Below are 13546 nucleotides of genomic sequence, written 5' to 3' on the forward strand. Positions count from 1 at the left end.
TGCTCGGCAGTGTTGCTGTGTGTACTTGTTTACAGCTCACCTTTGAATTTGCATGAGTATGCACCATGCCTGCTGCCTGGCCCTCTCTTAGTCAAAGCTGTCTTTCTTCCAGGATCATGTTAAATACTTCACTTTAAAGAGTTATTTTTTAAATTATATTGCTTTATGGTAATGAATTAAAATTAATTTGGAGTAGCAAATTATATAAGGATGTGAGGGTTATAGATTACTCTCACCATAGCTACAGCACATCTTCGTGTGGGGGAATTAAAGGGCTGTCTTTCTAGTAGCTCTGTGCACCATGAGGGACGAACAAACTGTCCCACAGAGACCTAGAAGCAGTGCCAGAAAAGGAGCCCAGGAAGTGGGAGGAGGCAGGAGTTTCAAGTGTGGGTTTCTGAAGCAAGTAGAAGGTGGGTGGAGAGTGGGGGCAGCTCTGCCATTTTCAGACCTGAAAGATTCTGAGACAAGGGGAAATGATGGACAAGAGAGAACACAAATATGTCTTAAGACCTGACACGTTCCCATACAAGATAAGAGATGTGCTTAAGCATTCCTGATTCCTTCGACTTGCTTGTCTGAACTCACTAATAAACAGAGGTTATTTCAGGGGATGGGGGCACAGGGGATTGTTAAAGAAAGGGGACTTGAAACTTTTTGTACAGCACACAAAAACATGCTGGGAAAAGGGAAAGGAAAGAGAGCGAGCTTAGAAAAAAAAGCACCAAACTTGATTGTAAAATTTTTCTCCCATCTCCAAACCAGAATTTTTTAAAATTTAAAATGAGAGTCCCTCCCCGCCCCCGCCAATAGAATTGGATTTGTGAAATATTTGCGTTTTGAAAAGACTTTCTTAGAATTCAAAACAGGGGCTGCTTAGGGCTCCTTCTAATTGCATTCTCCATGCAGGAATATGAGGCCTGAGGGACAAAAAGATCAAAGCAAACACCAAGGATTTTACCTGTAGAACTCATGCACATATGTAACTCCCTGCCTCTCCACAGCACAGGCTGGCACCCACATCCAGCTCAGGCATGGGTGTGCACAGGTGCACGCATGTGCAAACACTCCTACTTACATGGTTTAACTATGTAAATTATGTGACTCAATACATTGTCCATTCACAGTCTTATTTTTTGTGTGTTTTTCCTAAAGCAAATACCCTAGGAGACAAGCACTTGGTTGCCTATGATGGAGAAAGATATTTTTCTGTTCTTGATGATTTATTACGTGTTTGACTTACTCTTAATGTGAGTTTACCTCCTAGAGAGTGTGGCAGTATTTTTAATAAAAGAAATGATACACTACAAGCAAGTGACATTTCTTTTGCTTTTTGCCCAAGTTCAATAAACTATTTTTCATAATTATTGGAATTCGGTCGAAGGGAATCCTTGTCCATATCAAATGGAAAAGCAGAAAGAGTCCTTTCTCCCTCCTTCTCCCTACAAAGGTTACTCTTTGAATACAAATTACAATGCCTTGTGCTTCTCCCATTCTAATCAGATGACCTTTTGAATCTAGTGGACCAGAGTTTAAATCCTAAACCTGCCAGTTAGTTTTTAAATCAATGCCCTGCTCCAACAGCGTTCAGGTACATAACTTTAAATTTCAATGGATTTCAGAAACAAGTAAAACAAGTAAGGCCGGTGGAATCTCAAAGTGGATGGTAGAACAACCCAACCTGGCTGCAAAACCTTGGGCCATGTAATGTGACTATGGGTAATTTCACTAAATAAATCCTTTCAAAATTTTTTTAAAAAACTTCTAGGATTCAAAATCTAAAAGAAAAAAGAGGAGCAGGAAATTTGTAATATTTGCAAAAGGACATTCCTGAGCAATTATCAATTTAAGCTCCCATTATTTGCCGCTAATTACTACACAAGGCTGTTAAATATTTAGCAGAAGTTTGTTTAATTGCATTTGACTGAGAAGGGGATGTCTGAATATGGCTTGAGCATCAGGAGTCAGTTGTGTGCACCGAGAGCCAGACAGAGAAGAAATTTGTATTCGCCCAAGATGAACACATTACAGTCGGACAAGCGTTCTTTTTCCTTCCTTCCACAGATTTATTTATCTTTAAGGTATCTAAAATTAGAGCACGAAGAAGGGGCACTGTTAACGGATGTAAAATTGGAAGGAGGTCATTCTTAACCTTGTTTACAGATGTTCTAGTTTAGAAAGCGCCAGTGTGATAAATTAAACATTACAAGGGGAGAAATTAAAGCTTAGCAACAACTGGCACATGGACACATCTGTCTGTGAAGCACTGCCTTAATCCCTGAATATCTTATTAGACTGTATTGCCCATCAAAGCCTTCTGTCCCACAATATGCTGGAATCCTATAATTTCAGAATCTGAACAAAATCTTTAAGCTCCAGCCTCTCTTTCACTTTTGCTGCCTTCATGTAGTGTAAGTTTTCTGTTGGCTCCTTGCATGTAAACAGGTAGATCAATTTATAGTTTTCTGTTAAAAATAAACTTTGTATTTTTAACATATTTCTCAATGGTCATTTTGCTCTTCTCAGCGTATTCTTCCAATTCAACACTTTCTTTTCCCCCCTCAATGTGGTAGATAGTGAAGGCTGTTATCAGTTCCAAAAAGAGAAATTTTCAAGCCTATCAGGTATGGAAAACAGATGGGGGTCAGCTAGTGACTGAAATTTTACGGTCTTTTTTTAAGTTCTTAATGAAAAATGAAATTATTATAATGTTAACATTTCCTATTTATGATCCATAAGCAGTATTTGTCCTTTTGAAGCTGATGGACCAGAGTGACCTGTTTTATTTCCATGTAATGTTTGTGAAAATACTAGAAATTGTTCTGCATTAGCAATTTGGACGTGGTATTATTTTAAACAGTAGTCTTTGTGTAGGCTTCAGAAGACTTGTATTAGACTAAGGCTAGGCTAATTAGTAAGTATTCTTGTGACGTTGTTAACTACCATAGGCTTTTCCAGCTTGGTTTGATGTAAAAATGACCATCTGTAGTGAAAACAGGCCCTTTTGAACTGTCTCCCCATTCCCCTGCCCGGCCAGAGGGGTCTTCAGCCTCAGAGATAACTTTGAGTCCTAGACAGTGTCCGCTTTCTGTGGCTCTCAGCTTGACTCGTGCTTGCTCCCTTTCTCAGGAGCCCATGACTGCCTTCTCACCTCCTCCTCCTCATGGCTCCAGCACCACCAGATAAGTGTGACTCCTCCGGGAACTAAGCCCACAGGCTCTTACAGGAAGAGAGAGGACCCTTTCTCTATGGCCCATAGCTTCCTGTCCTCCTTGAGTTGGTCTGTGCCATGACAGAGAGCATCTGTCACCTTTGTAGCCGGCCCAGCACAGGGATTAGAACACAGCAACCAGTACCACTCAACAATTACTTCATGCCTGAAGCCAGCTCAGCTACTGGAGTAGCTATAAGACCTTGAAAGTTGACTTAAACTCTGGGACTTAATTTCTTCACCTATAAAATAAGATATTGGACCAGATTTCGTCAAAACTCTCCCAGCAAATTGAGGATAGTAGCTCTGCAGTTCTTTCACAGTAGGTAGATCTTTCCATACCCTACATATTAATTTTCAGAGTTTAATATTTGGGTCCTTTTATACTTTATTATATTGCAAATATTCCCAAAGCAGCCTTGATTAATTACCACCTAAACGTACCACCTCTGTTCATTGATGGTACATGGAAGGTCTTAGTAAATTGCTAAATGAGTGGACATTTTTGGAGATACTCAGTTCCTCACATGAGCAATGCCATTTATTGCATATCTCGGAGGATCCTTTCTGCAATTTATTAATGACTGCCCACTCTCACTCATGACTGTATTTTAAAATGTCATGCAATATAGTTCTATGTGGTATATATGCATCCCTTTTGCAGCTCTTTTTCTTTTTAAATTTGATAGAGTTACCTCTTAGACTAAAGACTAAGTAGCGTACTTAAGCATGACGCTGGCAAGTTCAGTGTGTTTTCAAAACACTGTAGAGTAGTAATCCTCGATAGAGGGTGATTGTTTTTCTCATCAGGGGATATGTGACAAAGTCTATAGACATTTCTGGTTCTCACAACTTAGAAGGTGCCACTGGCATGTTGTCGATAGAGGCCAGAGATGCTGCAGAACAACCTACAGTGTACAGGACAACCTCCTGGAACAAACAGTTTTCCAGCCCAACATGCCAACAGTGTTGAAGTTGGGAAATCTTGTCATAAGACAGTCCTACTGACCTTCTGGAATCCATCATGAAGCAATTGAATAATATGTATTTTATAAAATGACTAAGAAATAGCTTACTGGATTGTGTTTGGGGTTACTTTGGAAATCTGTGTGTGTGCGTGTGTGTGTGTGCGTGCGTACATGCACACACCTACATACATACATACATACGTACATACATACATATATTTATATACATATATTCAAGGCTTCTGACTATAAACTCATGAACAAGCTTATAGGGTCATCTCAGACTACCCTTTTCCAGGCTTATTTAGCATGAATGTCCAGAGAAAAACAACAGCCCTCCCCCCGCAAAAAAACCAAAATGTCCTTTGGTGTTTATTAGAATGTGAAATTATTTCCTATGGCAGGTATGATGGAGATTTCATTGTTAGAACCATTTAAAACTGGCCCGGAGAATAAACTTTATAAAACAATTCTGTTCCAGCAAGGGGACAACCCAAATAACCTAATAGTCCTTTTCTGCCTTTTAATATCTTGTATTTTTACAATCACTTCTGATGATGCCATTTCACCTTTTGCTTTAATATAGTTTAGTGTCATCCAGAAAATGCTTGGAGATGTCAGGCCAACCCCACGTGAACTGTTAAATGTCAAAAGAAAATGTGTCAGTGTCTCTATAAGTTCATGGTGATGCTATTACCATATGAAAAAATAAAAAGGGAAATTCTGTCAGTGCAAACATGATCATAAATGCAACATTTATGGCATCAAAGAGGGGGGCAAAAACATATCATGACAGAGTTTCAGAAATGCCATTGTTATGTCAAAATAAAAGAGTAGAACCTCATTTTAGTCAATTCGACCAAAGTACAAATTATGAGTCAACTTCCCTGGCTATGAAAATCCATTATATGAATATGTTTCTTAGATTCTCATAACACTTTGGGAAATCTTGTATCTTTGCCTTTTAAAGAATATTCAATGAAATATAACATATCTCACAAAAATGCACATACCCATGTATATGTCCTTCATGTTTACCAGCTAAGGTCCAGGAAAACACAATTACCCCAAATTTCTCCTGCCAGAAAGTATATAGTTTGTGGGAAATGGAAACTTCGGGGTGGCGAAATACAATCTAATTGGTACTTTGGGATGATTTGGGTCTTCAGTATAATTTTTAGAACATTTCTAATGGTGCTTCCACAGCTGCAGCTATTCACTTTTAATTAGTTGAAAACTATGAGTACTTTCGTAATTGTGTGGACTTTGAAAATGTTAATTTATTGCATTCACATCCCGTTAACCTTATTAAGATGTTTAAAGGCTGCCCTTTGCGTTGTGACAGGTTTTTCTCTAACGTATTGGGGAAATAACCCAGTATCCTGTCATCATTATCTGTATATACTTTTAAAACTATTTTACTAGCAAAAGAAGTTGGAAATGAAAGAGAGGGTAAATGTAAAAATCTTGATTAGAAAGTATAATTTAATAGAACATGTATTGAACCAGATGTATTGATTAATGTAGAAGATATAGTACTTATATTGATTCAAACCAGAGATTTAGTACTAAAAGCTCTAAGCCAAAATGCTGTTGCAGATTGCTACAAAAGTCAGTTTAATGCTGTCCTTGAGAATGCCTTCACAAAGAAATTCTTCTAATGTTTGAGGACTAGGTAGAATGCGGTATATGTCAGTTTGATCCCGGAGGGTTTTATTTTGTACTCTAATAGCTGTTACGAGCCTACATTATATCCAAGGAGTAATTTTCCTTAGGGGTGCCTGGCTCGCTTTGTGTCAATATTCTAGCATTTTAAGTCACGTACAGTATATGCTTCTGGGAACAGGGAAGGAGCCAGCCAGACTCATAATGGTCTGCATTCATTAATAAAGGCAGAAGCTTCTGTCCCTCCATTGCCCACTACAGGGATGTCTCTTTGGCCTTCAGGGACCCGTACAGACACATTTAAAGAAAGCTTTATTTTGAGTGGGCAGGAGATGAAATGTAGGACTTGCAGGCATTTCCTAAGTCAGCTATGTGCCCGAGCACAGGGGTGACCTTAATGGGTCAAAGAAGAATGCAGGTCAAAAGACTTATTATCCAGCCTGTTGGAAACCAATTGCTTTTGTTTAAAAAGAAAATAAAATAAAAAAATAAAAAAAGCAGGAGTGATTAAAGGTGGACCGTAATGTAGAATTCTGTTCGCAGCCTGTAACTGCATGGCTGTATGTGTACTGGAATCTGCTTCCAGAAAAATAAGAGCATACAGATTATCTCTAGTGTTTAGAGATAAAGGTCCAACCCTAGTGATAAAAGGAAGAGTAATATAATTAGTTAATCAGTGATGATTGATTATGAATGTTTGTGTTCAACTAAAGGAAAAAACAACATGCCGCCGTGGTGCTGTCACCATCTGTTGAAAGCAACAGCCACATTTAATCCTTATATTTCTTTATTTCTTCCCGCCTTGCATTGTTGCAGGGCCACGTTTGCAGGGCTACTATTTCATCTGGTTGGAAAACATCTCATTTAAATTGAATACAACTGCCGTTCAAATTCAAGATTCTAATGGCATGGTGAATTAGTGGAAAGCTTATTATTTTTTTTTTTTTTTCATTCCTTTTTAAAATAGCCTGCTGGCTCTTTTTCTTAGTTTTAAAAGCTTGTCAGAATTTGTTTGAGACAAAGGGCTATAAATAGATGCGTCCTGGTAAAAATGATTAACGTCTTTGAATCAACAGATCTCACAAAACTTCCATTCAAATGCAGTTTTTTTGTTTTTTTGTTTTTTTTTTATTACCATTGCTACTTAACATTTTGCCGATGCTGACAGAAGGTTACAAAACACAGACCAGACGAGGCCTCTGCCAAAAGATTGGACAATCTGTGGCACAAATTTTCGGAGTGGGGACTTAATTTTTCCATTCTGGGAAGGTAGATTCCCCCAGGCTTTCCTCTGAAGCTTAACTTCATCATTGTTCTGGGAGCAAATATTCGAATTTACATCGGGATCACAGGAAAATGCGATAGGCTGGCCAAGGTGAACAGTTTCAGTGGATCATGGGTTTTTATTTTTATTTAAAGAATATTTTGCTTGGATTGCATTTTAAATAGGATTAAATGGTTTGACCAGTAAATGTGGTCAGCTCTTAGAAAAGAGGAGGCTGAATTAATCATTTGTTAGAGTGCCAAGCCCAAAATGAGAATTCCAGTCTTGTAAAATGAAAGGCATCTCATATTTTAAAAGAAATACATTTTTTTTAAAAAAAAGAAATATACATAGTGCTAGAAAGGAATTTGTAAGGTCCTCATCTGTTTTTTAGCTTTCTAAGTTTAATTTTACATTTAAAGAGAAAAAAAGAACACACTCCTTTCAAATGGGGCCCTTTACAGTAAAGAGAGTGTTTTTTTGAAACCTAGTTATTAAGGTATCATACCTAGATAGATCTTTTAAGCTTTAAGGTGTGTTGTGGATTTGACTTTTTTTTTTTTCTTCTTCTTCTTTTTAACACAAACCCCTCTCGTGTAAAACAACTGTTCATAGCTGGGATTAATGGTTTGCAATTTTCAGTTACTTAGACATGGGGTCTCCAAGAGATGGCTTTTTGCAGAGTAGAATATGGCTCTCTGTGGGATTACAGAAGTTTTCTTCTCTTCGTACTTCCTTTTCTGTCATCACTCCCCACCCCCATCGATGTTGCGCCGATGTTCTCCTCGATTATGTAAAACATTTTCCCTTCATTGGAACAGATATTTTTTCTCATAACCTGTCATTGCGTTAAAGTACTTTGGGGACTGTGAATTGCTGTGTAAAATTGGTGAGATTACCCACTGCTTTGTTCTAGCGTAGTGGTTTCCTCTGGACCGAAAGAGCAGAAAGCGTTCAGGGGGAAGGCTGCTTGCTGATGGCCTGGCAGCGTTTTCTCCTCTCTGCGCGTCCATGTGTGTGCCGCAGTGACGCGGACCAGCTCTGTGGCATGGCCGGGAGCCAGGGCAGGAGAGAACAGTGCGCAGAGCCTACCCTTTCTTTGTGCTTAGTGCTCATCTGGTCTGCTGTTCGTCTTTCCCTCTTGCTTCTCGTCTCCCTTTCTAAAGAAATGATGTCTGTGATTTTTAAAACACAAAATACAGAGGGCTTCTATGAAGCAACTTCTTGTTTCTCTTCTCAGAGGATCTTCAGTGAAGTCTAGAGACTGACACTTTGTATCTGATCTCTCCAGCCTTGAAAAGCCAACCTGATAGCCTAGGCAACTCAGACATCAATACCGCGTGGGGGAGGGGAATGGACGCATCCCGGGGATCCTTCCAAGGATGTAAAAGCAAGCACTTGAGGACAGGATTTCTTTTTTTCTTTCAATACAAATATGTTCCTTTCCCAAGATGTCTGGGAATATCCCCCTTCCCACCTTGGGAGTCCCTGCCAATGGTGGACACCAAGAAAGGGGTCCTTGTCCTCAGTTGAGCTGGAACAAAAAGGAAAAAGAAAAAAGACGACAACATATAAGTGATCTCAAGGGTGCGCAGGCATCTCCACACCAAGGAAATTTTCAGCCTTTGCCATTTTTCATGCCAGATTTCCCATTTAGATGTTATTTATACTGGGGCTCTTTATTTCTGTATAAGCTTGAATTTCACAGACCATACTCTTGTCCTTCTCTCAAATGATTTAAATTCTTCTCTTTTAATATGCAAAGCATAACTCCTACAGTGTAGCAACTTCAATCTGTTGCAATAAGTGATTCATATGTATTTGTTCATTTCTTTGCAGCTCTGAAGAGACTTATATGGCTTTGGTTTAGGATGAAAGCATCCGAGACACAACTATTGCCAACTATTATGGGCAATTTGTGTTAGGTTTTTGTTTTGCAGTATCTTGATATAAGCACGTAGAAAAACACTGGAGATTTTGCAATGTATCTTCTTTTATTAACCTCTAGAATCCTATCGAATGTAGAATGTCTATTGTAAGCACTTTAAACATTTACAAATAATGTTATCAAACTGATTATTGTTTTTTACTTTGATTATGCTATAAAACAAAAAGTTTCCTGTCTGCTGTCAGTGTCCTATCATTTATGTAATTATTATCATAACTTATATTTATTTTTAAATTCTCTTTTAAAAATAAAAACATCCTTTTTATAAGATCAGACTTGATTCTTTGAGATAGCAAAAGATATAAGAAACCTTACACAGTATATTTTGAGTAGTTGAACGTTTGTATTGCTTATAACCTCTCTGATTATAATTGTTTTGATTTTTAAGGAAATAGGAAAGCCTTTTAGTCCCGTCAGTATTCTAATTACTTTTTTGTCTACATATTAGTGAAAAATAATTTTTAGAAGTATTTAAAATCAATACAGAGAAAAAGAGTTGACGTAAAAAGTCTGTTCCTGTATGCACTTTGAAAGTATGACTACTACTAAAAAGAAAAAAATCTTCCTTTCACTTAATTACAATAGCTATATTTTAAATAAGAGAGAGAGGAATAATGTTCCTCCTCATTATTATTTGTTGTGAATCTTCAAAAATGGACTGAATTTGAAATAAAGAACAGAAAACCAGATTCTCTTCACAAGTCTCCCATCTCCCTCACTGTGCCCTCAGCCACAATTGGGCAAATGTCAACAGCCACACCTCTGTCATCAGCACGTTCATGAAGCAGGCATTTTGCTAGTTATTCTTGGGGATAAAAAGATAACGAAGTTCTCTAAGGCAAGGCCCTCTGCTTTAAAAACTCCCATAGGTCCTCTTCACCTCTAAGACAAAGTCGGAACTGCTTACCAAGGTACAGAGGCGCTTCACAATTTGGCCCCAAACCACCCACCATCTTCCTTTCTCATCAGTACTCTCGATTCTAGACACTCTAGAAGGCTCCAGCCAGTCTGAGCGAGTTGCAGGTCCGCAACAACACCTTGCATAGTCTTGTTTCATTGCCTTTACCCATGTGAATCTCTTGACCTGGAGTGCCCTCCCTGCATCCCAGACGCCTTCTCACATTTCCACAACTGAAATGTCACATGTTACCTCCACTGCAAACCCTTCCCCAAAGGGCAGGCAAGGTCAGGTGTAGCATGTCATTTCTGTGTTCGTTTCTAATATAACTCTATTATTTTACCATGATGTGCCCACATGACTGTTTTCTTTAGACCGTAAGCACTTTGAAGGCATGAAGACAGGGACCATCATTTCCCCTTCAGTAGCCCTTGCCTTGCTAGTCAGTCTTTTATTTAGCCAGATCCTATTTTCTGAACACTGTGATGCTGTAGCCTATGCCAAGTGGTGATACAAGTGTTCAACAGATGTTTGCGAAAGAAAGAATAAATGAATGAACACCAGATTTAATGGCATAGGGAGAGAGCCAGACCTGCAAATGGCCAGAAGTCAAGACCTAAGAGTGTATTATATAAGCAGTATAAAGGACAGTAGGAAATCAGAGGAGAGAGAAATCCATTTTTGATGGGATGAGCATGAACGTGGTAGTATTTTGAGCTAGGCCTCAAGGTTCTAATCAGAAGGATGCAGCGGGTGGTTTACAAAGTAAAGTGAGAGAACATGGCTCAGGGCAAGTGCAGAGGAGAGATGGTAGAAATCAGGCCAGATCCTCACGTGTGCTCTCAATGAATGCCTGAGAGCATCCCCTACAGGCCACAGGCCCAGGTATTCCAGTTGGCCTCTCACAGTTTGGAAAGAGGTTGTTCGCTCAGAAAGGGGACCTGCTATGTGGATGGAGAGGAACCTACCAAAATACAACAAAGGCTGCATCAGCTGGGCATGGGGGGCGGGGGCAGGGGTTGCCAAATACCGTGATCCACTCCTGAGCCAGGTCATGACACAACTCCAAGCCTACCCCCAGGAGAGGAGCTAGAAGCTACCTGCCACCTCTGTCACTTTTTGGCCAGGCAGCTTTTACCTTTAAAGTCCATATTCAGGGAAAGATAGAGCCTCTGCTATCAAGGTGTTTATCATCTACGAGTGATTAGAACAAAAACATTTGTAATCAATGGAAATTATGCGCAGATAAAGAAAACTGTTAAAATAGTGCTACCCTGGTCTTTGAAAGCAGGTCATAAAGAGATGAGGAAGGTGAAGGGAATTCTGGGAAGGTATGGCAGAGGCAGAGGACAGGAAAGGTATGGCAAGTCATCTCACCTAATGCGGGCCCTTAGCCTTGCCTCTCCCCATCCCTGGTACTCACTGGAGAACAGTGAGGAGTCAACGCCCGCATGAGCATCTATTTATCACGGTGCAGAAATAAATTGTTCACGGCCTTATAAATCAATCAGAGTTTATAGATACTTGGTATGATGAAAATATAATCACTAAAGTGTTTTTTCCCCTTTCTTTTTTGTTACAGAATCATACGATGACCCAACACAGCAGTTAGTGCAAGTACAGTCTCTCAAGGAGAATTACTTTTGTGGCACAAAAAGGGAACATGTTTTACTCTTTGCACGGAAACTCTCATTGTTAATGTATATTATTCAGAAACATTGTATTGTACCATAAAACTTGTATTATCAAAACTATTGGATGTTCATGTGTTTGAACTTTTGAGCACCGGATAGACTCTTTGTATATAAAGTGTTGCACATGTATTATGTCGTCTGATACTAAAATGGTCTTATAAAGACAAGTGGACTTGGGCCCTATTCAGGCAAGATTTTAAAAAATGTGAGCAAAGTGGCTTAAGAGAAAGTATTTTCAAGGAAGACAGATTAAAACAACTGTTACACATGAGACTATTTTGGACTTCCTTTTATTTACCCTTAAGCCTAAAATTTCTCTTTTGGTATATCAACAGTTAAATCCAAGACTATTTTTTATTGCTGAAGATTCTTGCAACCAATGAAGAGATGTTCTCACAGAACAGAGCCCCACAGCTGGATAAGGCCCGTATATATATTTGTAAGCCTTGCAATGTGACAGGTAGCATCACTATATATGCAATAGTTGTTATGTAGACTGTCAAAGATTTTTTTTTTCCTGGATACATTTGAAGCTTTGAGTGTTCAAGGTTTTCCTAAATGATTTCACACAGCCAAATTCTTGAATCAGTTGAACTAACCTGTATGTTACTGTTATTAATGTTTACTCTGCGGTCTGAACCTGGAGATTACTGGAATTGTTTTCCAAGAGGAAATAAATTCAGTTTACCATTAGGTATGAGTGTATGTGTGTGTTTTCTTTTCCTAGCTACTCTACCATTAAAAACAACAACAACAACAACTAATTGCCTGCACCCTTGGAAATGAAATCTGCTCTTGAGTATATCACAGGCACAACCTCAATCACATTTAACCTTTTCACACTGGGCCAAATGCAGCTGGGAGGATATTCATCATACTGCATAGGGAAGGAATCAGACCCAATACACTTCTCCTCTCTCAGATACTACCAGGTCACATTGTACTGGAGGATTCTGACATCACAGATGGATGTGATGGCTGTTTTCTGCATAATTTGCAGCCCAATTCGTGTCATGCTGTGCAAATCTGAACTCAAAGTAGATGGCTGCAATTTGAGAGGCAGTTTGGCTTATGTGTACTTAAGAAGCAGCTTTGTTCATTCAGAAGACAAAGCACAGAGCAGAGAGCCGGTGACTGTTAGTTCTAGCTCTGTTGCCGACTCCCAGTGTGGTCTTCTCCAGATCATTCCACCCCCCAGCCTCAGTTCCCCAGCCAGGGGAGGTAAGGCAGCTTGGGCATGAGCCCTCACACAGGTGTGGGTGTCGCTGATTGCTGACACCATTGCCTGCCACAAAATGGTGAATGTGTAGGAGCTCTAATTTCAAAGTTGTTTTTTTTTTTTTTTGAAAGAAGAGAAAAGCAAGGTGTAAATTGAGTCCTGATTTACATGTTTAGTCAAAATTGGTAAGTATACATCTGATACTAATGCACAACTTCCAAATATATTACACTTGAAGTATTTCACTCACTGACTCTTGACCTCTTTGACATTCCAAGGGTCTCAAGCAGATCTTTAAATTGTAAACAAGCAAGAATCCTTGCATCACTTTTTTGATGGGGAACTAAAGCATGAACGCATCCACTTCATTGTGGCCACCTGTCGCCAGGGGACCCGTGAATGAAACCCAGATTACCAGCAACACAAAGCACAATTCTCACCCCATGGTTCTCAAACTTTAGCCTGCATCAGGATCACCTAGACGGCTTGCTTCATCACAGAGTGCTGGACCCAATCCCCAGAATTGTGATTCTGTCTGCCTGGGGTGGGACTCCCAATTTCCCAGTGCTAGGTAGTTCCATGGTGATGCTGTGCTCCTTGTGTGGGGGCCTCACTGAGAACCACAGCTCATCCCATTTCCCAGTTAGCTGGGTGCATTAATTATAAATAACCATGCAAA

The 13546-nt window shown here is 39.4% G+C and overlaps 1 protein-coding gene across 4 annotated transcripts in view; it reads left to right on the top strand.

Moving 5' to 3' along the window:
- ZNF521 (zinc finger protein 521) overlaps positions 1–12343 on the top strand; it is a 269073-nt gene extending 256730 nt beyond the window's left edge. For 3 of the 4 annotated variants that reach the window (XM_006920019.1, XM_015595663.1, XM_015595662.1), the window contains one exon: positions 11537–12343. In XM_006920019.1, the coding sequence (XP_006920081.1) occupies positions 11537–11566 (30 nt within the window). In that variant the 3' untranslated portion in view covers positions 11567–12343. The remainder of the gene's footprint in view (positions 1–11536) is intronic. The other variant, XR_001517663.1, reaches the window with a different exon arrangement.
- Positions 12344–13546: the final 1203 nt, after the last annotated feature.

This window comes from Pteropus alecto, unplaced genomic scaffold (genome assembly GCF_000325575.1).
Source record: "Pteropus alecto unplaced genomic scaffold, ASM32557v1 scaffold146, whole genome shotgun sequence".
Taxonomy (NCBI): Eukaryota; Metazoa; Chordata; class Mammalia; order Chiroptera; family Pteropodidae; genus Pteropus; species Pteropus alecto.